The 26734-nt window shown below is 42.0% G+C and overlaps 1 protein-coding gene across 1 annotated transcript in view; it reads right to left on the reverse strand.

Moving 5' to 3' along the window:
* The window catches only part of Pigl (phosphatidylinositol glycan anchor biosynthesis class L), a 57147-nt gene that overhangs the window by 25302 nt on the left and 5111 nt on the right, over positions 1 to 26734 (reverse strand). The window contains exon 2 of the mRNA XM_028776634.1: positions 17381 to 17480. Within this exon, the coding sequence (XP_028632467.1) occupies positions 17381 to 17480 (100 nt within the window). The remainder of the gene's footprint in view (positions 1 to 17380; positions 17481 to 26734) is intronic.

The following is a 26734-nucleotide window of genomic DNA, read 5'->3' on the forward strand; positions in this document are numbered from 1 at the left end:
TCTATCTATCTATCTATCTATCTATCTATCTATCTATCTATCTATCTTTTGTTTCTTTGAGACAAGGTTTCTCTGTGTAACTCTGGCTATCCTGGAACTCATTCTGTAGACTAGGCTGGTCTTGAACTCAGAGATCTGCCTACCTCTGCCTCCCGAGTGCTGGTATTAAAGGTAAAAACCTGGCCCCAACTTTATTTTTAATCTAGTTTCTGGAGATGAAGAAATCCTCTGGGATAGCTATCTTAAATTTTAATTCATTTACATATTTATTTTACTGTATGTGTGTGCAGGTGAAGACTGAACCACAGAACCTATGACAGACAGGCAAGCACTCTTGGCATTGTACCTCCAATCCTAAAATTAATTTTAACAGTTATTTAAGCCGGGCGGTGACGGCGGACGCCTTTAATCCCAGCACTTGGGAGGCAGATTTCTGAGTTTGAGGCCAGCCTGGTCTACAGAGTGAGTTCCAGGACAGCCAGGGCTACACAGAGAAACCCTGTCTCGAAAAACCAAAAAAAAAAAAAAAAAAAAACCAAAAAAACCCCCAAAACAACAAAAACAACCCCCCCCCAAAAAAAACAAGCAAAACAAAACCCAGTTATTTAAAAGAGGAATAAAGGGATGGGAATTTTAGAGTCAGTGATAGACCTTAGCATGCGTAAGATCCTGGGTTTAATCCTAGTATCAACACAGAAAAGAGAAACAGACAGGAGAAGGTGGGGAGAGAAGGAAGAAGGGAGAAGGGAGGTAGGGAGAAAGGAAGGAAGGGAGAGAAGGAAAAAAGAAGGAAGGGCTGGAGAAAGAGCTTAGCAGTTAAGAGAGTGTACAGTTCTTGCAGAGGACCCAGGTTTGGGTCCAACACTCATGACAGGTGCTCACACGCACCTGTAACTCCAGCTCTAGGAGATCTGATGCCTTCTCTGGCCTCTGTGATCACTGTGCTTGTATTCACAAATACTCTCTCACACAAACACATAATTAAAATAAGTTTGTTTTTAAAAAATTAGGGTCTTACTATGTAGCCTTGGCTGTTCTGGAGCTCATGCTGTAGACACAGAGATCTACCTGCCTCGATAGGATTAAAGGCATGAGCCACCACGCCTGACATAACCCCCCCCCCCCTTCTCTCTCTCTCTGTATGTATATATCTATATCTATATTGAGATTTATTTATTTTCGTGTGCATTGGTGTTTTGCCTGCATGTAGTCTGTGTGAGGGTGTCAGATCCCCTAGAACTGGAGTTACAGACATGTGGGTACTGGGAATTGAATCTGGATCCTCTGGAAGAACAGCCAGCACTCTTAACTATGGAGCTATTTCTCCAGCTCCCTGACAAAATATTTGTTTGTTTTTTCTCTGTGTAGAGCTGGATATTCTGGAACTCTCTCTGTAGGTCAGGCTGGCCTCGAACTCACAGAGATATGCCTGCCTCAGCTTCCTGGGTGCTGGGCTGATAAAATCTTTTCTTTTGTTGTTTTTGTTTTTCGAGACAGGGTTTCTCTGTAAAGCCCTGGCTGTCCTGGAACTCACTCTGTAGACCAGGCTGGCCTTGAACTCAGAAATCCGCCTGCCTCTGCCTCCCAAGTGCTGGGATTAAAGGCGTTTGCCACCACTGCCTGGCTGACAAAATCTTTTTTAAGGAAAGGAATAATACATATCCTATAGTGTCTTTAGAAGCTACTAAGGAACTTGTGTGTGTGTGTTGTGTTGTGGCTAAGGACCAAACCTATAGTCTCACATGTTCAAAACATGCATGCTACACTGAATTAGACTCGTAAACCTTTAGGAATTTTGAGGCAAAGTGTACTGTTAATTGAGCAGTTAGTCATTAACCAATGTCACTTACAAAAAGTTCACAAATAACAGTTTGCTCAGGAGACGAGTCCCAAGAGGAGATTATGATACTTAAGTTTACTTGGGGAAAACTCAGCATCTTTGTAGGCACAGTATCAACAGTCATCTCATGATAAAAAACTCCAACAGATTGTAATAAATATTGTGAAACCAAGTATGAGAACAATGCCGAAGCAAAGGTTAAGATTTACTCCCATAAGCCGGGCAGTTGTGGCACACACCTTTAATCCCAGCACTTGGGAGGCAGAGGCAGGTGGATTTCTGAGTTCAAGGCCAGCTTGGTCTACAGAGTGACTTCTAGGACAGCCAGGGCTACACAGAGAAACCCTGTCTTGAACACCCCCCTCCCCAAAAAAAGAATACTGTACTCCCTGTCTCAAAAAAAAAAAAAAAAAGATTCACTCCCATATCGTCTTTAAAGAGCCTTTTTCTTATAGCCTCCATCTTGAAGAAGAGCCTCCTGAGATTATAGGTAAAACCATCATCGTATTTCATTTTATGTATGAGAAAAGAGAAACCTAGAGAGGAGAAATTATTTGCCAAATGAGACACAGCTTGTTCATGGTGGTGCCACAACAAGATCTTGTATTTCCTGAGTCCTGGAGCACTTTCTAGTACACTGTAGTTTCTGCACACTCTTTACTACTGTCCTTTCATCTGCTGGTAGGTACCTGTCTAAAAGGAAAGGAAAGGTTTCTATAGCCCCGTTGGTAGAGGGCTTGCCTAGCATTAAATCCTGGCTTCCAACCTCATTCCCCATAACTGGACATGGTGCCACACACCTGAAATCCTAGTATTTAGGAGGTAGGGGCAGGAAGATCACAAGTTCAGGGTCATCTTCAGCTATATTAACATATGGAAACCAGCCTGGACTCTCAGTGAGGCTGTCTTAAATACTTCTCATCTTGATACTTGTGATACTTCACTCTTTTTCCTCAAGCTCCCTTGAGAACAACAATGTAGTAAAAATCAAGCAGCAACAACTTTAATGAAAAACCTAACCATGGGAGTAGGCAGGCCTGCCGAGGACTGCAGCCGCCTACTGAATGGCATATCTTGGCCATTCAACTGGACATGGAGCTTCACCTGCCCCAGAAGCACCTGGTGATCTCTGATTGTGAAGCTATGAGATCTAGAGACAATGAGTGGTCCCAAGAGTAACATATTTGAAGGGAAGTCAGGTCAACAAGTATTTCTAGTGCTTGTATCAACTGTCTTTGCTTCTAGGGGAGGACCATGAGGTAAACATGAGAATAAACTAAAAATATAGATGTCTCCACACAAAGAAAGTACTTGGTGAACTAGAGCTGAAGACAATAACATTAGACGGAAGCTTCAGATGGCCTCAACTTGATAATCCACACCCTTTTCTGCTCTTCAAAACCAGTCTTCAGCCCTGACTCTATTCATAGCTGACTCTATTCATAGAATAGCTGCTTCTATTGAGAAGCAGTCTGGAAATTCATCAACAGAGAAATCTGCATACAACATTTCAAAAATAGAAGAATAGAATGAAAAAGATGAACAACCTAATAAGCTCAAAATATCTTCCAGACTCCCAATTACTCATAGCTTAGGAACAACAATAACAACACAAAACTATAACACCAGGAAACCAAAAAGCAAACAAAAACAAACAAACAAACAAACAAACAAAAAACCAAAAAAATAAAAACAAAATCAACCCCGCCAAAAAACAAACAACAACAACAAATCCAAAACTAAAATCAAAACAAAACCCTGGAAAAGGGATCTTAAAGAGTTAGGGTTTCCGGCCGGGCGGTGGTGGCTCACGCCTTTAATCCCAGCACTTGGGAGGCAGAGGCAGGCGGATTTCTGAGTTCGAGAGTTCGAGGCTAGCCTGGTCTACAGAGTGAGTTCCAGGACAGCCAGGGCTACTCAGAGAAACCCTGTCTCGAAAAAACCCAAAAAAAAAAAAAAAAAAAGAGTTAGGGTTTCCAAGAGGATTTTTGAATAATAGAGTACAAGTTTCTATAGAATACAACTTGGGAAATAGGCAAGGAAAAATCAGTATTCAATTACTGAAAGCAAAATGATTTGATAGAACTGTTTTTGAGAAATTCCTAAAATCAGGTCGGGGAGATGGTTCAGTGTAGATCTTAAGTTTGGATCCCCCTATCCATGCAAAAACCCCAGAAGTAGCTGTGCATTATCTATTATTACTAGGGGAGCAGAGACAGGTGGATCCCTCAGAGGTGCTGGCTAGCCAGTCTAGCTTGAACTGAAAGCCCCAGGTTCAATGAGACATCTGGTCTTCAAAAATATGGTGGGGAGAATTCAGAAGGACAGCTGATGTTGACTCCTGACCTCTATCATCATACTTGCATATATACCTGCACACATGTATGATCATATATATATATATGTGCATAGACAGACAGACGGACAGACTCCTCCCTCCTGTATTCTGATATGTTTGGCTGAACTTGCAGATATAGACCTTATAGGCATAAATCACTAACTGTGGGACATAATCCATTAAGTATACAGATGACACAGATCTTCCCCCTCCAATCTCTGTCTCTCTCTCAGGAAGGAAGAGTCTCATGGGCCAGGCTGGCCTCTAACCTGCTACACACATCTGAAGATGACTTTGAGCTTCTGATCTTCCTGTCACTACCTCCAGCACTTTTGCTGGAATCACAGGCATGTGTCAACCATGTGAGACTACAGATATTATTAATTAAAATGTCTATTTTCTGTGTCATGAGTGTTATACTGGATATACATATGTTTACCTTGTGTGTGCAATGTTTGATAAGTCAGAAGAAGGCACTAGATCTCCTAGAACTGGAGTTACAGACAGTTGTGAGCCACCATGCAGACACTGAGATTCCAAACTGGGTCCACTGCAAGAGCAACAAGAGCTCTTAACCATGGAGCCATACATAGCTCCAGCCCACATAGATATCCTTAAGTAAATAAAAATTTAGTATCCAAAGGGATGGAGAGATGGCTTAGTAGTTAAGTGTGCATACTGCACAAGCACAGGGACTGGATCCCGGCTTTGGATCCTAGGAAATCTGATGCCTCTTCTGGCCTGTGTGTCTCCACATGTGCACGTGTGTGTGTGTGTGTGTGTGTGTGTGAACACCACATCTATGCATTTTCCACTCTTCAAAAACTATTTTGGTCAGTGAATTTCTATAAAATCAGTGATGAATAAAAGCCATGAATTGAGAAATAATCAATCATGATAAAAGATAAATTGTTTTTTGATTAATTCAGCATAGGGTTAAGAAAAAACAACAGAGAGAACCCCTTTCCCCTTCTCTTTTTATCTTTTTTTTTTTTTTTAAAGATTTATTTATTTATTTTTATTTATGAGTACACTGTAGCTGTCTTCAGACACACCAGAAGAGGGCATCGAATCTCATTACGGATGGTTGTGAGCCACCATGTGGTTGCTGGGATTTGAACTCAGGACCTCTGGAAGAGCAGTCAGTGCTCTTAACCGCTGAGCCATCTCTCCAGCCCCCCCTTCTCTTTTTAAAAATAAGATGCAGTTCTCATGCCTTTAATCCCAGCACTTGGGAGGCAGAGGCAGGCGGATTTCTGAGTTCCAGAGTTCGAGGCTAGCCTGGTCTACAGAGTGAGTTCTAGGACAGCCAGGGCTACATAGAGAAACCCTGTCTCGAAAAACCAAACTTAAAAAAAAAAAAAGATGCAGTAATTATTTCTAATATCTCTGGAGGCTACAGAGTCCAAGATCTAGTTACCAGTGTCTGGCAACAAGAATCATTCTAGAAAAGAATGTGTCATAAACATCGGCAAAACTAAAGTGATTCCACTGTGGGGATTTGTGGAAGGTTATTGGGAAGTTGTTCAGGCGTGTGCAGAAAATAGGCTAATTTGCTAATCTAAAACACAGGTCAAAATAGCAACAATAACAACAGCTCACACACTGCACTCCCAAGGCTTTTCATTTTACTCATTCTGGACTTATTTTTCTCTGTGTGTGTGGAGTATATACATATACATGTCTGTGTGCAGGTGCATTTCCCTTGCACATGCAGAGGCCAGAAGAGGCTATTCAATGTCTTCTATTTCCTGAAGACAAGGTCTCTCACTGAACCTAGAGCTGAACATGTTTTAGCTGGGCTAGGGACCAGCAAGTACCATAATCTTGTCTTCACCCTTCTATCTCAAAACTGGGGGTTATGGGCACACGTGTTTTGATTTTTGTGCTGGGAATTCCAATTCAGGCCTTCATGCTTGCACAGCAGATGCTGTTAGCCCCTGAACACTATGGGGTAAATGGTCCTTGTGCACACAAATAAGCACTGGAGAGGCCAGTGAAGTTAAACTGAGGGCTTATCTCTTCAAAGAAAGAAGAGGTTTACCTGCCTTCCTCCCAGAACACGGGAAAGGATGGAGTTTATAATCTGGTGACCCTTTGCCATCTGTAGGGCCAGGCTTCAGCTATATCCCCCAGAATATTGTTTGTTTGTTGTTTTTCAGATCCTGCCCCATTTAAATCTCAAGCATTGCTTCTCAGTCCATATAACCCATCCTTATGAGAGATGTCACTTGCACTTAAACAGCCTAAGTAACGTTTATGTTATCTTAGGGCCAGGCCAATCCTGACTCCCACAGGCATTATGTTCACCTCAGTCATGAATCCTAGACCTGTATTTTGAGCATTGTTTCTGAGTCAATAGTACCCATCTTTATGGAAGAAGCCATATGTACTTTGTAAAAAGTTACAGTGCAAACACACCTTGAGCTTTGCTGTTCACATGGGACTGAGTTAACTGTCATCAGAAAGCCTTTTTTTCCCCCCAAAATTGTGCTGTGCTTAAATATGGCTAAAATAAACCAACAGGTGTCGGACTCCAAAAGTTTGGCCCAGCACCTGCTAAGTCAGGCTGGACCAGGTTTCACTCCTACCTCACCTAGATGGTTTTCCTTCCAGCCGTGAAGCTTGCAGGAACCTACACTGAGCCATCTTCCATCTCAGCCCTCATTTTGCTTCTGAAGTTTGGATTAAAAAAAAACTAAGTAATTTATCAAACTTAAAAATTTAGTTTTATTGTATCTAAGTATACCAGGTGTGTGTCTAATGCCCTCCTTAGCTAAGACCAAAGGATCCTTGGGACCTGGAGTTACAGATGGCTGTAAGCTGCCGTGTGTGCTGGCAACCTTAACCCAGGTCCTCTGCAAGAGCACCAAGTACTCAACTGCTGAGCCCTCTCTAGCCTCTTTTCTTCTTTTGAGGGAGAATCTTCAATGCACTCACTATTTACTTATTACTTACTGTCCTGGTTACTTTGTCTCATAGCAAGTTCTATGTCAGTTAGGCATATAGAATGGGACTTTGTCTCTGAAAAAACAAACCAAGGGCTGGCCAGATGGATCAGTGGGTGAAAACATTTGTTGCCAAGCCTGATGACTTGAGTGCAACCCCCAAAAGTTGTCCTCTGGCATCCCCATATGCACCTTGGCATGTGTCTTCTCACCTAAAAAAACTATATGTAATTTAAAATTAAGTACAATTAAAAACATGTTATAGTTCATCTTAAACACTGCCCCCTATATTATTTGATTATATGTTTGTTGCATGCGTAGAGGTCACAGGACAACTTGCCAGAGTTCTTCTTTCTGCCACCTGGGTTCTGGGACATGAACTTTGGTCCTTCTACTTGGCATCAAGTGCCTTTACTCACTAAGATATCTTGCCAGTTCCACAATTATCAATTTGATGGGGTTTAGAATCACTATGGAAACAGATCCTTGCCTATATCCATGAGAGATTATCTAGATTAGCTTAACTGAGTTAAAAAGAACTATCCTAAATTTGGGTGGCACCATTCCATGGGCTAGAATCCCAGTCTGAGAAGGGGTTAGGGCAAGCTGAGCAAAAACATTTACCACCCTGGGCTCCCTGGCTACAGATGAAATGCACCCAGCTACTTCCTGCTCCTATTGCCTTCCCTGACCTAATAGACAACATCCCCTTGGAAATATAAGTAAAAAAAGTAAAACCCCAAACAAACAAACCAACCAACAAACCCCTTCCTTCCTCAGGTTGCCTCTGATAGGGCAAAGTAACTAGCACACCAGACTAAACGGAAGCACAAGACACACTTTCTTAATTGGGTCCCTCCCTGGACTCACCTCACTTCTTTTGTACTGACTAATCTTGTTATGTGGAAGCCCAGCCTCAGTTAGTTCTCAGAAGAATGTGACTTTAAAGAAATAGGACAGCAGCTTGAGTGTTCACATGGTGGCTTTCTATCAGAAGGCCCACTGTGGTCTCCTTTGCAGGTTTCTTTTCTAGGAAACATTCTTGTCCTTTGCATCCTCTAGGCAGCCAGGAGCTTGCTAGCACTACTGAAATCGTGTCTTTGAACCTCAGCCCAGGCCCTTTGAGAATTTGGAGGAAAGGACTACAGGTTTTATTTTAATCTTGCACATGTAAGAGGGTGCCAGGTCAGAACCACTTTGGCTTCAAGTACACTCTCTTTTGGTTTCCTACTGAAGAAGGAAGGTTTTGGGACAGAAGGAGCAAGGGTTGAGATATATAACAAACAGTCCAATGGTTTTATGCTCTGTCTCCTGGATTCTCTGTCACTATATGATCTGTATGGATTTATTGGAACAGAATTCCAGGAAGTATTAGTAAGCCAGCCTAATTTATGCCCCTTAGTGGACAGCAGATTCCATTTCCTTGCTCAGCTAAATTATTAAATCATAGGCTTTCTAATGCCACACTGCTGTTAAGATAAGCACTGGGAAAGAGGGAGATGTTTTAATGTGCTGAACCCTTAGAATTATGTAGACAGACAGAATGGGAAAATAAATAGACTCAGAAAGATACTTTCGGGGCTGAGGATATAACTCTGGTAGAGCACTTGCCCAGATTGCATGAGGCCCCGGGTTCCTTCCTCAGCACCACAAAAAAAAAAAAAAAAAAAGAAAAGAAAAGAAAAGAAAGAAACAAGCCAACAGGCAGGAAACAGTCACAATACACCAGACTCTCCTTTAGAATTTTCTACACCAGACACTAACTTAGAATTTTAAAGACAACTGGCACGTTAAAGCTTCACATTTTAGTTGAGGAAAACCCTGAGGCTTTAGGGCTCAGTTGACTCAAACATGCTCAGTGAAAACTGACCAACTCGGTCATGGTGATGTTGCCGTCCACACCTGCTTTCATATTCTATACTTCAATTGTTTTTCTTTTCCCCCAAATGTTGCACGGTGCTTTACTTTTTCTGGACCTTTAATAACATTTGTGGAACTATATTTTTCTTCCTGTGCTTTTGCTTTTTTTTTTTTTTTTTTCATGATAGGTCTCTCTATGTAGACTTGGCAGTGCTGGAAGTAACTCTGTAGACTATCTGGCTTTGAATTCAGAGATCCTTTTACCCCTGCCTCTCGAGTGCTGGGACCAAAAGTGTGTGCCACCATGCAGCTTTTCTCTGTGTGTGGTTTTTTTGTTTGTTTTGTTTTTGTTTTTTGAGACAGGATTTCTCTGCATAGCCCTGGCTGTCCTGGAACTCACTCTGTAGACCAGGCTGGCCTCAAACTCAGAAATTCACCTGCCTCTGCCTCCCAAGTGCTGGGATTAAAGGCGTGCGCCACCACTGCTGTGTTTGTTTTTGTCATTGTTGTTTTGTTTTTGTTTTTTGAGACACAGCCTTACTATCTAGTTCTGTCCTCAACCAGGTTGGCCTCAAACTCACAGAGATCCGCCTACCACTGTGAGTGGTGAGATTAAAGGTGTGCACTACCAGGCCTGGCTCTCTTTCTGTTTTTTGACAAAGTCTTCCTATGTAACCCAGGCTAGCCTCCAACCACAGTATAAACTGGCCTTAAACTTAAATTCCTCTTGTCTCTGCCTCCTAAGTGCTGAAATTACAGGTGTCCACAACAGTGCCCCATCTTAAAACATGCATTTTAATGCATTATTTAATGCATTACTATATGACTCACTAAATTAGCAAAATGTACCTTTAAAGGAGCCCTGTAAGTAATCATTTAGTTCTCTAATGCTGAGACTGTGCCTTCTGTCCTAGTTTGCATATCTGTTGCTATGCTCAAGCATGAACAACAGCATTGTGAGTCACCATCCTCTGCGCCTGTGCTGTTGTGCCTGTTCCCCCATCTCTATGCATTTCCCTGAGGAGACTGCTCAAGGAGAAATCCAAGCTTTGGTGGTAGGCTGCTGAGTGTATCTCCTTGTTCCTGTTTTGATCCTTGTTCCTGTTTTTATTCTTGTTCTTGTTTGTGTTCCTGTTTTGCGGGGAGTATAAAAGGGAGCTATGCAGTTGAAAATATAGCATTTGGTTCTTTACTAGATGACTCTTTGTCTTTCTTTCTCTCGCCCTCAGCCCTCCGCCGATCCAAGGAACTCAGTCAGCTATTCTGGTGTAGCTCACAAGTGGAGGTCCCACCAAGATCGGAAAGATGAGGAAGATTGCTGACAGGCCGTCTCTGGGGCACGCATTAGGACAGGAGACTTATTGGATATGAACCGAAGGTAAGTTTTCGGAGTAAGTAAACGCCATGGGTTTGGCACATAGTAAGGAGTTGCTGGCTAAGCAACTATCTACTCTTCTGGCTCAGCGGGGAACCGCAGTTGAAGCTAGGGTTATTGAAGAATTTATGAAAGAATTACAAAAAATCTCTCCATGGTTTGTGGCGAGCAACACTTTTAAGCTGGAAGACTAGGAAAGGGGAATAGGTGATTTTTGTGCTGCTGCCCATCACCATGGCCCTTTATTCCTTAGAAAATCAATTTGGGGCGTTTGTCTTCGCCTGTGGCGATTTCTTTCTGTACAGTTTTTCTCCCTCTTCTGCATCTCTGGGTTGCAAATGCCACCCTCCCTGTCCACGCTGCTTTCAAGGATCGCTTTCGAGGATCATTGCCTGAGCTCTTGTTTTTAGTAGAGAGTGAGGACTGAGTTGGACACTTTTTTCTGCTTTTTTCTTTTTGTTTTGTTTTTTTTTTTTTTTGAGAGGGAAGAATTTCATCCCAGATAGAGGGGTGGGGTCTGGCTCCGGAGGAGGTATCCCGGACCTCACTGTGGGGGCTCCTGTTTCTCTCCGCTGCGCTCTTGCTTTGGCTGACGAGTGGAGAGGTCTGTGGGCCCAGCATTGACATCCGCGATGACTGTCGGTAGCTGGGGCGCCTAGAGAACTGCTTGGTGATTAGGGGCTTCTTCTACGTCCTGCTCATCTCCAAGGCCAGGGACTGCCAAGGCTTCCACTTCCCCAGGCTCACAGTCATCACCAAGTGCTTGCTGCTGTTTCGAGTGGCCGGCCTCGAGAGCCTGGGGGACCTCTTCCTGAACCTCACAGTCCGTGGCTGGAAACTCTTCTGCAGCTGTGCACTGGTCATCTTTGAGATGACCAGTCTCAGGGATATTGGGCTTTGTAGTCTGAGGAACAATACTTGGGGGCCATCAGGATTGAGAGAAACGCTGACCTCTGTTGCCTCTCCACCATGGACTGGTCTCTCATCTTGGATGCTGCATTGTGGGGAACAAGTCCCCAAGGGAATGTGGGGACCTGTGACCTTAAGCCAACAACTCAGCCTCAACATTTTATCAGTAAAATGGAAAATAATTGGGCTGGAGAGATGGTTCAGCGGTTAAGAGAACTGACTGCTCTTCCCGAGGTCCTGAGTTCAATTCCCAGCAACCACATGATGGCTCACAACCATCTGTAATGGGATCTGGTACCCTCTTCTGGTGTGTCTGAAGAGAGCAATGGTGCTGTACTCATATGCATAAAATAAATAAATAAATCTTTAAAAAAACGGAAAATAATTGGATCACTTTCAAGAGTAACCAAGATCATGTATTAATATGTTTTTGGCACTGATATAAGGGTTTTATATCAACTTATTATCATCACAGGTTACAGGTCCTCTATAAAGCTTCCTTCTTCCCTTTCCCTCTCAGCTTTCTCTGTGTCACATCTAAAGAGTCTGAGGAAATGAGATGCTATGAGGCTTGCATATTTCTATGGGTTAAACTGTGCTTTCTCTTAGTTCACAGTAAGTTAAGGCACTCTCCCCCAGAGTGACTCTTAGAAGGAAAATAAGATTAAATGAACACATGAGGCTGAGGGCCTAAAGTTATGGAATTGTAGAACTGACCACCTGCTTGCCCCCACATGAAGGCACGGTGTGAAGGTGGCTACCTGCAAAGGAGAGGACCTTCACCAGAAACCAGTCTTCCTACTTCCAGTAGGAAGAGCTGGGAGAATATATATTTTGTTTAGGCTGACTGTCTCTGGTATTTATGATAGCCTAGGCAAATGAATAATAACTAAAAATGTGGACGCAGCTTTGAAGCAAGAAAACAGTAGCAGCTGCATGGTCTTTGCTAGTGTGCCAGGTTTCTTGTTTGTTTTGTTTCTTTGTCAACTTGATACAAGCTAGGGTGATCTGGGAAGAGGGAACTCCAATTGAGAAAATGCCCCCATTAGAGAGGCTCACAGATATGTGAACATATCTGTGGGGCAGTTTCTTTCTTTTCTTTTTAAGATTTATTTATTTTACACATATGAGTACACTTCAGACACACCAGAAAAGGGTGCCAGATCACATTGCAGATGGTTGTGAGTCACCATGTGGTTGCTGGGAATTGAACTCAGGACCTTTGGAAGAGCAGTCAGTGCTCTTAACCACTTAGCCATCTCTCCAGCCCTTGTGGGGAAGTTTCTTAATGATAAATGTGGGAGAGTTCAGTAACTGGGGGCAGTACCATCCCTAGGCAGGTACCTCTGACTTGAATACTTTTCTGCCTAAGTTGCTTTTGGTTGTATTTATTAATATTATTATTACTATTATTATTACTATTATTATTATTATTTTAATCGCAGCAATAGAAAGCAAAGTAGGAGAGCTAGAGAAAGCTTAGATTATATTGGAAGGAGGGTCAATGAAAATATGAACAAAAAAGGCTACTCTGGGGCTGGGGAAATCCCCAGAACCGACATACATGCCAGCTGAGTGTGATGGTCTGCCATAATTGTAGCACATGATGTCAACCCCAGGCTTCTATGTGTGTGTGTGTATGAACATGCTCATACATATGTGTGTCTCAACACATGAGAACATACATCCATGCAAACTATAACTCATAAGCATGTAAAATAAACACATACAAATTAAAAAGAAAAAGAACAAGCTATTTTGGCCTGATTTCTGGAGAATCAATTTCTTCAGTCTATCTTCTGATCTCCACGTACACATACACACATAACATGGCATGAATGTATATCATACATGGGCACACACAACAAACAGTAAACATAATAAAAAAGTTAAAAAAACAGACCAATAAAAACCTTATTTATGACAATAACAAAAACAAAATTACTCAAAATTAACAGCAAGAACACTTTAGCTCCTAGATGAAGAAAACTGCAGGGCAGGGGAGGAGCAGAGCAGCGCAGGGCAGGGGAGGAGCAGAGCAGCACAGGGCAGGGGAGGAGCAGAGCAGCACGCTGGCCAAGCATCACAGGCTCAGCTCTGGTCTCCAGCACAGTAAAAAGGCTTCTAAACCAACTAAGTGGAAAACATTGTGAGTCATATTCTTTGACTCACTAGATTGTTACTGGGTAATCTAATGGTTTAAAGATTTATTAACACATCTCAACATTGTAAATCATTAGAAAAAATCCAAATAGCAGGAAAATATAAGATAAATTATGATAGGCTGCCTAGGCTGGCTTCAGACCCATGATCCTTTTTGTTCAGCTGGCATTGTAGGTGTGTACCACCATGCTAAGCTAATTATAGTATCCTTATGGTAAAATCTTCACAAGCACGGAAGAGTTTTGATGATGCTGTTGAGCTACACTGGACTCACTTTGTGACCGTATGGGAGAGGACACATCATACTCTTACAACTATCTAATTAATCGCAGCAGATCAAGCATTCATGTATAATCTATACCCACCTGTGTCTAGAGCACTCACTTCCTTGTCTTATCCAGCAACATTCAGGTTCTAATCTTCTACCGTCAAGAAACAAGCCGCCCCCACCCCAGTCCAAAACAGATGGAAACCAAGCATGTTGGAAAGATGTAGAAAACAAAGATAAACAAGTGGTAAGGACAATGTATCCCTTCTAGGCATCCAGCCTGGAGAGGTTTTTACTTGGCAGGTCTTCCTGCTCCTTTGCAATTTGTGTATCCAGAATCTATTCAAGAGGCAGTGCTTCTTAGATAAGTGAGTCACATCTTCCTCCTAGGCTTCTTTCTATGCTCCAGAATATGACGTCAGATATATTTGCAAAATTACCAGTCCACCTTAGACATTGGCTAGAGTTTCCTTGCCAACACTAAATTAGGGCTAGCTCTTAGACTGTGAGCATTGAGAGATAGTGAGATAGAGTTTATAGTAAAGATACTGTCCCTGTATCTATCACTCTATATTCTCTCTCTCTCTGTCTCTCTGTCTCTCTGTCTCTCTCTCTCTCTCTCGACAGGGTTTCTCTGTGTAGCCCTGGCTGTCCTGAAATTCACTCTGTAGACCAGGCTGGCCTCCAGCTCAGAAATCCACCTGCCTCTGCCTCCCAAATGCTAGGATTAAAGGTGTGCGCCACCACTGCCCAGCTTCTATTCTCTAAAAATAGTAGGGTGCAGGGCTCACAGGATGATAGCAGTTGCCACCAAACATGATGATCTGAGTTCCATCCTTGGTACCCACATAATGGAATGAGAGAATAGCTCCCACAAATTGTCCTCTGACTTACACAAATACACACACACACACACACACACCACATACCAAATATAATTTTAAAACAGCAGAGCAAATATTACACACACACACGTTTTGTTTTCTTTTTCTTTTTCTTTTTCTTTTTTTTTTTTTTTTGAGACAGGGTTTCTCTGTGTAGACCTGGCTGTCCTGGAACTCACTCTGTAGACCAGGCTGGCCTCGAACTCAGAAATCCTCCTGCCTCTGCCTCCCAAATGCTAGGATTAAAGGCGTGCACCACCACTGCCCAGCATGTTTTGTTTTCAAGATAGGGTTTCTTTCTGTAGCCCTGGCTGTCCTAGAACTAGTTATGTAGGCCAGGCTGGCCTCAAACTCAATGAGATCTACCTCTGCCTCCCAAGTGCTGGGAATAAAAGTATACACCACCACGACTGGAATTTTTGTTTTTAGATTTATTTTTATTTGTGTGTAAAGGTGGTTTGTCTGTATGTCATCACATATGTAAGGTACCTGGAAGAAGGTGTCAGATTCCCTGGAACTGGAGTTCTAGACAGTTGTGAGCTAGCATGTGGGTGCTGGGAACTGAACCTGGGCAGTCAGTGCTTACTGCTAGACCATCTCTCTAGCCTACAATTTAAAATTTTTAAAATGTAAATTTATTTTTGTGGGAGTATGTGTGTGTCACAGAACTATTCCCAGGGATCAGTTCTCTCTTTATACTACATGATTCTAGTGAATTAAACTCAGGTTGTCCAGTTTATACATTTAAGGCAGGTACCTTCATTCCCTGACCCTTTGTTGCCCTAAACTAGCCTTGAACTCATAGCAAAATTTCTCCATCAGCCTCCTTAGAGGCAAAATATTTTAAGAAACATTTGAAAATTACTACTTAGGAATCTGGTGTGGTAGCAAATGCTTAAATGCCAGTGCCAGGGAGACAGAGACAGGAGCTATCTCTGAGATTTCAAGACCAGGCTGGTTTATGGGTCAAGTTCTAAGACAGTCAGGGCTACATAGTGAGAACTTACTTCCAAAATAAATAAAGTATATACACAAACTGGTGAGGCACAGAAAGCTTTAAGCTCCTAAACTGAAATCCACAAAACAAACTGATATAGTGAAAGTTTTTAGCCCCAAATTTTGTGACACTCCTGAACCCATTGCCTGGTTTTGTAAAAATTGAGTAAGTAAGCAGCACCAAGTATATTTTCATAGAAAAGTATATATGGCATTTACATTTTTTTTAGTTCTTTTCATTTTTTAACGAGTGTTTGCAAATGGGCATTATGACGCCACACAGATGTAAGTCAGAGAAGATCTTCAGAGGGTGGCTTTGGGAACAGTGTACAGTGCTCACTTCCTGTCTTAAGACAGAGTCTCTACCTGGCCTGCCACTCTTGGAAATTCTCCTGTCTCTGTCTTTCATCTTACTCTGGATGTGTGTGACTAGTTTGACTTTTACTGTGCTGAGGATCATACTCAGAGCCTCGTGCTTGTGCAGCTATCTCCTTAGACTTCCTAACACACATTTTTCTATGGACTGAACAACTGTATACTTTCCATGAGGTTCTCAATGTTAATATATGCCACTTTCAGCTGTGCAGTGGTAGTGCTTGCCTTTAATCCCGGCATTCAGGAGGCAGAGGCAGATGGATCTCAAAGTCGGAGGCCACCCTGGCCTATAAAGTTCCAGGACAGCCAGGGCTATACAGAGAAACCCTATCTCAAAAAAACAAAACTAAACACACACACACACACACATATATGTATATAAATAAATATATCTATGTACACACACACACATATATGTATATAAATAAATTATATCTATGTACACACACACACACACACGCACACACACACACACACACAGAGTCCTGGAACTGTTAGGTGGACAAGCTTGCCTCAAATTCAGAGACCTGTCTACTTCTGCCTCCCAAATGTTGGGTCTAAGGGTATGTGTAACTTTGGCTAGCTTAGCCTTCATTTTCAATATCTCATGTTTTGAATACAAATAACAAAATCTCACCGGGCGGTGGTGGTGCACGCCTTTAATCCCAGCACTTGGGAGGCAGAGGCAGGCGGATTTCTGAGTTCGAGGCCAGCCTGGTCTACAGAGTGAGTTCCAGGACAGCCAGAACTACACAGAGAAACCCAGTCTCGAAAAACAAAACAAAACAAAAAACAAAAATCTCACTCATTTTTAAATAAACTTCTTAACAATATTAGAAAATAAAATGAGTAATTATGTTTTTGTTGTTGGAAGCAAGATGGTCTGTGTAGGAGAAAAAAATCAATAGTAAAAATCAAGGATTTTAAATTAAAATGCTGAAACACTAGCATTTTATTGTAACCATCAGTATAAATTCCTGATTCTTTCAACTCTTTAATAGCCATCCTAGCTTTTTACATTGCCAAGGTCAAGTAACAATGGGAAATAATGGCACTGTAGACATGAATACTACAGCTGCACAGGTACCAGTCAGTGTACATTTTTCCCTGCTAAGAAAAGCCAGGCTTTGGAGAAATTGCTGCTTCCAGGCCTGGGAGAGGAAGCTTACAAGAAGGTCCTGGAGGCTGGAGATGCAGCTGAGTTAGTTAGTTCTTACAGTATATTCGAAGTCCTGGGTTTGATCCATACAGAGCGCACACCTGTAACCATAGCTCTTGTGGTTGAAAAACCAACCAAACAACAAATTAAAAGATTTTTTTCTGAGTTAAGATCGATTTATACTGACATTAGGTTTTGTGTCTTTTCAATGTAGCAATGTATATTTATTACCAGTGGACTTCTACAATATTAAAGGACAAATTACCTCTTGTCAATAATCATTACACGGGAAGGTGGAATCCCCAAAACAGCACAGCTCTGAAGAAGTTCTTTCTTTCGAATCTCACCTTGATTGTAGTAATTTCCTGAGAAGACAGATAGAAGGGTACATTAACCATAGAGGCCTGTCTGCTCACTCATTCATATCTCATCTTGTTCCCTGCAGGATTTAAATCATCTGAAAAAGCCATGATTATGAGACTGACCTGAACCTGACGAGGCACCTTGAAAAAGCCATGATTATAAGAAGCTGAAGAAAATAGAAATTTAATGTTAAGGTATTCCTATTAGCAGATGACCATACATTTTAGTACCTCCATTTATAATGCCTATGCTTCTATTCATGTATGAATTAATCCATGAATCTATCTATCTATCTGTCTATCTATCTATCTATCTATCTATCTATCTATCTATCTATCTATCTATCTATCATCTATCGGTGCTGTGCCTAATATGTATGAGGCACCAGGTTTGACCCCCAGGTTTTATAGACAAATAAAACAGTCTCCAGATATCTAAAACTAATTTAAAGGATAGGGTGGCACTCTTAGGTGTCACAGGAAAACATGCAGGCACTGTTTATGAAAATATGCTGGCTAGTTTCTGTTAAAGTGGCACAAGTTATTTTTTTTTTTAAAGATTTATTTATTTATTATATATGAAGCTGTCTTCAGACACACCAGAAGAGGGCATCAGATCTCATTACAGATGGTTGTGAGCCACCATGTGGTTGCTGGGATTTGAACTCAGGACCTCTGGAAGTGCAGTCAGTGCTCTTAACCACTGAGCCATCTCTCCAGCCCGTGGCACAAGTTATTTAAGAAGAGGGAAACAAAATTAATAAAATTCTTCCATAAGATTGGCTTGTAGGCAAGCTTGTAGGGCATTTTCTTAATTAGTGATTGATGGGGGAGGACCCAGTCCATTGTAGGTGGTACCACCACTGGGTTGGTGGTCCTGGGGTCTATAAAAAAGCAGGCTGAGCAGGCCAGGGGGGTGCAAGCCAGTATGTAGTACTCTCCCCTGGCTCCAGGCTCCTGCCCTGCTTGAGTTCCTGGCCTCACTACCTTTGATGATGAACTGTTGTACAGAACTGTGAGTGACATAAACCCTTCCTCCTCACCTTGCTTTTAGTCATGGTATTGTATCAAAGCAATGTTAATTCTTACTCCTAAGACAGAAAATTAACTGTCTGTCTGTCTGTCTGTCTGTGAGTGACAGAGTGTCTATCATGTGGCTCTGGCTGTCCTAGAATTCCCTATGTAGACCAAGCTGATAGAGATCCACTTTCCTCTGACTCCTGAGTGCTGGGATTAAAGGCTTGTACCAGTACACCTGGCACATCCTTTTTTTTAAAGATTTATTTATTCATTTAATGTATATGAGTACACTTTTGCTGTCTTCAGACATACCAGAAGAGGGCATTGGATCCCATTATAGATGGTTGTGAGACTGAGAATTGATCTCAGAACCTCTGGAAGAGCAGTCAGTGCTCTTAACTGCTGAGCCATCTCTCCAGCCCCACATCCTCTTTTTAAAAGTTTAACAACCAGTTGCCCATCAATACCAGAAAAAGTTTATAGACATTCTTTACTTTCCCAATATATTTACTACAGTCCCTAGGAATAATTCTCTTCTGTAGCCTTACAAATAATAATACAATGAAGTTTTGGTGTCACTTAAAATGCACTCATTCTGAGTATTACCTAATTAACGTACTTCCTAATTAAAATTTCCTGAAAAGAGTTGCATGTACGGTTTGTGTTTAACTTCCTTGAGTCAAAGTTCTTTGACTTGTAGTATGTGGATAATGACTAATTCACAAGGTTTCCAGGAAGGTTACATAACATACATTAAGGCACTCAGTCAAGTAGTGTTTGCTCTTTCTTCCCTTCACTATCTTTGTTTGGCTGGCCTGAAAGTTATTATGATCAGTTCATTTTAAAATGTATTTGGAAGATAAAGGTCCACATTTTTATCATTATAAAATGAGGGATACAGTCCTGTCATCGCAGGTATACCTAGAATAATGGAACTACATGGACTGCTTAAGACAATAACAATTCAATAAAGACTTTCACATATACTATTGGAAGACTAACAGGAAATAGTGACGTGACCGACATATTGAATACAGCAAAAATTACTACTCATTCTCAGCCATTTAGCACTAGTTATTAGGAAAATGCAAATCGGCTGGGTGGTGGTGGTGCATGCCTTTAATCCCAGCACTTGGGAGGCAGAGGCAGGTGGATTTCTGAGTTCGAGGCCAGCCTGGTCTACAGAGTGAGTTCCAGGACAGCCAGGGCTATACAGAGAAACCCTGTCTTGAAAAACAAAAAACAAACAAACAAACAAAAAACGAACAAAGTGGGGCTGGGATACAGCTCAGTGGTTGAGGGCTTGCCTAGCATATGTGAGGCCCTGGGTTCAATCCCCAGTACCACAACTCCTGCCTTACCCACAAAATGGGAATAAAGTAGACGAATATGATGGCATAGGCCATAATCCCGGTACTCTGGGAGCTAAGACAGGAGGATTATGAATGTCAGGCCACCCTGGGTCACATACTGAGTTTGAGGCCAGTCTAGAATAGATGGTGAGATCCTGATACAAACAAAACAAAAGTTCTGAAACATTCTGCTGTCAATATTGATGCGCTTAAAAATATTAAGGTAATAAAAGCCATATGTAAAATAACAATGACCGCATGATTCTATTTATATGAGGCACCTAAACAGGGCAAGCCACAGAAACAAAGTAGAATTGTAGTCACAGAGCTAGAGGAAAGAAGGGATAGGGAGCTATTGCTTATGGGTTACAGGGTTTCTCTCTGGAGTGGTGAAATCAGAGTGCTGGTTATATAGACTTGTGAAGGTACCTTCAGAATGTTCAAAATAGTAAATAGATATGATCTTATAGGTATTTATGACACAAATGAAAGAAACGTTAAAAACAGAAACCAGAATTCCACTCTATAAAACTCTTCCAAAGCCGAGCGGTGGTGGCGCATGCCTTTAATCCCAGCACTTGGGAGGCAGAAGCAGGCGGATTTCTGAGTTCCAGGACAGCCTGGTCTACAGAGTGAGTTCCAGGACAGCCAGGGCTACACAGAGAGACCCTGTCTCAAAAAAACAAAAACAAAAACAAAAACCTCTTCCAAGGGGCTGGTGATATGGCTCAGCAGATAAAAGGATTCAATGACCAGCTAGATGACCTGAGTTTAATCACCAAAACTCAGGGTAGAAAGAGGAAATCGAGTCCATATGGCACGCACAGGCCCATACACATACATGCATACATACATACATACATACATACATACATGCATGTACTAAATAAATATGATAAAACTTTAAAAAATCTAATTATGAGTTATTATAAAATATAAATTATGCCTTTAAATTTGGTAGAATATTACTAAAAAAATTTAAAAAAATGTGTGTGTGTGTGTGTGTGTATTTGTGCATGTGAATCCATGCCTGAAGAGGGTGTCAAATTTCCTGGAGCTGGAGTTATAGGTGGTTTTCAGCTGCCTGACACAGGTCCAGAATAGAACTCAGGTCCTCCGGAAGAAAAGCAAATGTTCTTAACCGTTGAACCATCTCTTCTTCCCCTAAAACAATAGTAAAGGATCTTTAAAGAAGGAAAAGCCCCACCAAGTACACTTCTGAATCAGGCCATACCTGTAAGTGGTGTCATTTTTCACTATTCCCAAAAGGTTGGACTACATTTGTTTTTTTGACTCACAGAAACTAACAACTAATGTTGTTAGTTTCTCTGACCTGTAACTTATAAGTGGTCATTAACAAAGCCCAACACATGGAGGGGCTGTCTTTTTCTCATGACAATAGGCATATGTGTCCCAGATGGGACAAGAAGTCTGAAAGAGAACAGTGTCTGCTCACTAAGGAGAAGGTATAAAGTGTTTCCAGTACTAAGTTCTTCAAGGCTAGTTCTTCAAGTTTAGTTGATGACATCCATTCTACACTTCCAGCACAGGAATGCTGCTAGCATTTCTTTTCCTACACCTGAATCTTCAAGGTTCACAGGCAATGTTTGTCACTGTAGAATTTTACTTTAATCTCTGAAATAATCTCTTCTTCAACTAACATTTCTTTTATAGCTTTCCATAGTTTAATCAAACCTTCCAGTTTTACATTTACAAGTCTAATTCAGGGTGTGGGGTCTGGCATAGTTGGGTAGAGTGCTTAACTAGCAAGCATGACTTCCTGGGGTTAACACCCAGAACTTGGGAGGTGGAGGCAGAAGAATAAGAAGCTTAGGGTTACCTTCAGCTACATAGTGAGTTTGAGGCTAGCCTGGGTTAGATGAGATCCTGTAGCAACACAAAAACAAACAGGCACACACCTACCACATAGACACAAAATAAAATAACCTTTGCCAGATTTAGCTCATCTGGGGATGTAGCTCAGTAGCAAGATACTAAACTTAGTCTTCAGGACTGCAAAAACAAAACAACAAAACACTCCAACTAAGTAAATAACTAGCAATATTTGCTTTACAAACTTATATTTCTCTCTCTCTCCCTCTCCCTCTCCCTCTCCTCCTCCCCCTCCCCACCCCCTCTGTGTGTGTGTGTGTGTGTGTGCGTGCATGTCACAGCATGCATTTAGAGGATTGGAGAAAACTTTTGGGAGCTGGTTATCTCCTTTTTTTTTTTTTTTTTTTTTTTTTGGTTTTTCGAGACAGGGTTTCTCTGTGAAGCCCTGGCTGTCCTGGAACTCACTCTGTAGACCAGGCTGGCCTCAAACTCAGAAATCCTCCTGCCTCTGCCTCCCAAGTGCTGGGATTAAAGGCGTGCCCGGCTCTGTCTATCTTTCTAAGATAGGGTCTCATGTATCTTGTAGCCCAGGCTGCCCTTAAACTAGCTATGCAGCCAAGGATGCCCTTGATCTCTGGGTCCTCATGCTGCTTCTACCTCCCAACTGCTTGGATTACCAGCATGCATGCACTTGACTTAACAATAGCATATGTACAAGCACTTATACACTGTTTTTTGTTGTTATTGTTTTGAGTTTCTCTGCGCAGCTCTAGCTGTCCTAGAGCTCACTCTGTAGTCTCGAACTTACAGAGATCTGCTTGTCTCTGCCTCCCAAGTGCTGGGATTAAAGGTGTATGTCGGAGTTTATTTACATTGTGTAGTTTTAAAATAGGGCTGTGGGGCCAGTGAGGTGGCTCAATAGATAAAGACATCTACTGTAGCCTAGGTCCCACATCGTGGAAGGAGAATTGACTTCTGCAAGCTGCCCTCTGACCTCCATAAGTATTTTGTGGCACACACACACCCACACCCACACACCCACCCACACACACACACACACACGTATACTAAACAAATAAATGTGAAAAAAATAGGGCTGGAGTATAGGATTATTTGGCATATAATTTCAAAGGTAATTATAAAAAAAGATAAGTAAACATACTTTTTTCAAATGTATAAAGTCCTAACAAGGATCTGGAGAGATGGCTCAGTGGTTAAGAACACTTACCCCTCTTATAGGTTACTTAAATCTAGTTTCCAGCACCCTTATGGTGCCTCATAACTGCCTGTAACTAGTTCCAGGGGATTTGATGCCCTCTTCTGGCCTCTTCGGGCATCAGGCATGTGTGTGGAACACTTGTATGCAGGAAGACATACTCATATACATAAGAAATCTTTAACTCTAATAAATAATCTAGCAGTCAGCCCGTCAGCACAAGAGCTCGTGAAAGGGCATTTCTTTCTGTTAGTCACTGAGTGGCTAGGTACTCTTGGTTGCTGTGATCACATGGTAACCATATCATGTTGTGATGAAGTTACTTCCTCTTGGGACCGATATGTCTCTCTGTAGGCCATCATGGAGCAGACTGAGATAGTGACCTATATCTAGTCATGGCAACAAAACAAGCAAAACATCGATAACTAGGTCTGAGGTAAAGGAAATGGCCCTGTTGACATTCCCTGCAGAAGACAGGGAGTGACATGAGACTGTCGCTTGAGACTCAGCCACTGTTTCCTATTCCTGGCTGCATGTGGTCTTGTGGCCATGCTGCCCTCTCTAGGCCCCAGCAGCTAGGAGGGAGAAGGCCAGAAGTAGTCACCTTTTCTGGGATAGGACTTTCTTGTGATGCACTTGCCTTGGAGTAACCTATGCTCCTATAAAGAACTTTTGTACAGTCTCTGGTTTATCACCTAGACTTGGACAGAATCATTTCTTTGGTCTGTTGGTCTGGAGTCAATATTTACGTCTCCCCAGGAGAAGTCATGGGCTGTAAGTCTATGCATTTAGACAGTGATGTGCTGTACATGCCTGTGTTCATGCAGGAGGAGGCCAGAGGTTGATGCTGTCTTCCTTTATCATTCTCCACTTTGTTTTATCTTTTGGTTTCTCAAAACAGGGTTTCTCTGTATAGCACTGGCTGTCCTGGAAGTTGCTCTTAGATCAGGCTGGCTTTGAACTCAGAAATCCTGTCTTTGCCTCCCGAGTGATGGGACTGTGTCTTACACAATCCATCACTGCCCCCAAATTATTTTTTGAGACAGGGTTCCTGTCTAATTTTCTTGTTCTCCCCTATCATGGCAGTGGTGAATATATAGATATGTGCCCAAGGTTTATGAGGCTACTGGGGATCTGAATTCAAGTTCTTATGCTTATTCCTGTCTAAGCCCTCTCCCCAGCCCTTGAAATCATATCTTGTTTTTCTAGCTCATGTTTTTAAATATTACTAATTTATTCCATTCCTTTAAAACATTTTATTTTAAAGTTCTTATTAGATTTATTCATTTTATATGTGTGTTTTTAGCCTGCCTACATGTATGTGTACCACGTGCATACCTGATGTCCATGGAGGTCAGATGAAGGCTTCCAGTTCCTTAGAACTGGAACTATGGCTGTGAACCACCATGTGGGTGCTGGGAATTGAACCTGGGTCCTTTGCAAGAGGAGCAATCACTCTTACTCAATAAGACATGCTTTCATCCCCAAGTTATTCTATTCTTTTTTCTTTTTTGGTTTTTCGAGACAGGGTTTCTCTGTGCAGCCCTGGGTGTCCTGGAACTCACTCTGTAGACTAGGCTGGCCTTGAACTCAGAAATCCGCCTGTCTCTGCCTCCTGAGTGCTGGGATTAAAGGCCTGTGCCACCACTGCCCGGCTAAGTTATTCTATTCTTAACAGAATACAATCAATACTGAAGTTTTTTTTTTTTAATAAAAAGAAATTTTGAATGCATTGGTTAGAAAGAACATCATTAAACTGTCTCTTTTTCTCTTTCAAGTGGGAACTTGAAGATAAGGTCTTATGTAACTCAAGCTGGTCTTAAGTCAGTATGTAAGAGAGGATAACCTTGAACTTGATCCTCCCACAGCTACTTACCAAGCACTGGGGTTATGGCTATCCCATGTGCTTTAGACTACACCTTTAGGTTGAGTTGAAATGTTTCTTAAGAAGCAACACTGTGAAGAGTTGCTAATGACTAAAAGGGAATTCTTTAAAATAACCCTGTAAGCTTTATTTTAGGAAATATGGTGAGTCAGAAGTCTGCTGAAACTCTGACCACGTGAGATGAGAGGCAAACAAATTTGAGAATATATGACTGAGGGGAAAGTAAGGGCAATATCTGAAGGATGGAAACAAAGTCGCCTGAGTTCTGAAGGATTAAGTCACAGACCCAGGGCACTCAGAGAGCATCTGCACACCTTGTTCTGCAGTCAGGCTTGGACCTTAGCTATAAATGAGGGACCTCTACACAAGGAAAGCTTTCAGAAGCCTCCTCCTTCAGAGATGGACAAACAGCAACTACAAAGCCCACCCTACACAGGGATGCTTAGACTTCGCTTGGTTAGGAGGTAAATTAAGAAAAATGTTAGCCCTCAGGCTTAAACTCCCACTCTACTTTCCTTGCTGTGAGTAACTCTACTCTAAAAAGAACTCCAACAGTATGTCTACCCCCACATGACTCTCGAGGAGCCTGATGCTGCCTATCAGCAGATGGGATCGACTTCTCCCCTAGGACCTAGATGATATCTGGGACCACTTCAACAAGGAGATGTAGCAGAAGTGATATTGGAGGATTTCTAAAGCTGGTCATGAAAGGCAACATGGCTGCCCCTAGATTCTCTCTCAGGACACCTGCCTGGGAACCCACCTACCCTGTTGTAAAGAAGCAGAAAATCACTTGGACACATCACATGTAGACGTTCTGATTGAAATTGCAGCTCCAGGTTTGGGGGCCCTCAACTGAAGTTCTCATTATGAACTAAAGATACTGTGCTTTGTTTGTAACCATGAGACACTTGGGTTTGGGCCCTCAAGTTATACTACTTTTCTGGCAAAAAATCTGGAGTGATCTGGGGCAGGCAAAGGCTTTAGTTGAGGCAAAGGTAAATCGTCATCAGGGATGGGGAGATGACTCAGTGGGTAAGAGTGCTTGCTGCTCAAGCCCAAGGCCCAGAGTTTGAATCCCTAACACACACACACAAAACCTCTGTGGCTATTATACCTGTAACCCTGTGCTGTGGAGGGGTTGGAGACAGAGACTTGGTAGCTGCCAGTCTAGCTCTAAGTTCAGTGAGAGACCTCATCTCAAAAGGAATGAGGCAGAGTTAAAAAAACGAATACTCTATGTCCTCTCCTGGCCTCTGCATGTGCACAGCAGCACATGCAAGTATATATACAACACCCACTCACACATACAAAATACATATTGGAAAAATCAAATCATTAATCTGTTACTACAAATATGGTAACACATGTGCATATAACATATAGGAAAAAAAATCACAAAATACACATATAAAAACCCACAATAAGGTGTAAGAGCAAACAGAATTAGACATATGACTACTGAAATTAGACATTATTTGGAGGTCTATTTAACTGAAGACATCAAAGATGAGAGCATAACAGAAATTGTAACATGTGCGATAGGAAACCCTAGGCAGGAGAAGCAGATTAAAGGACAGAACTGCATAAACACCGTCTCGGTATGTGTGTGAGACCTTAGCCGTAACACCAACAACAGCTAGATATGGTGGTCTATGCCTACAGTCCCAGCGACTCAGGAGCCAAAGCAGAACAATCATAAGTTTGAGGCTGGTCTGGATAACACTGCAATACTTAAGGACTGGGGTGTGTGTCAGTGGTAGAGTACATGTTTCACATGCTCAATGATCTGGGCTCAATCCCAGCACAGAAACCAGAACCAAACAAGACTCTTAACAGATATGAAAGAAGGCCAACAGAAATGAGACATCATAAAACAATAGCCAGAAAGGCTTTATGCAATTGATATGTCCTCTTCTGACACCAAGTCAGAGAAGTTCCAATGCGGGGG

This window comes from Grammomys surdaster, unplaced genomic scaffold (genome assembly GCF_004785775.1).
Source record: "Grammomys surdaster isolate TR1022 unplaced genomic scaffold, NIH_TR_1.0 270, whole genome shotgun sequence".
Classification (NCBI taxonomy): Eukaryota; Metazoa; Chordata; class Mammalia; order Rodentia; family Muridae; genus Grammomys; species Grammomys surdaster.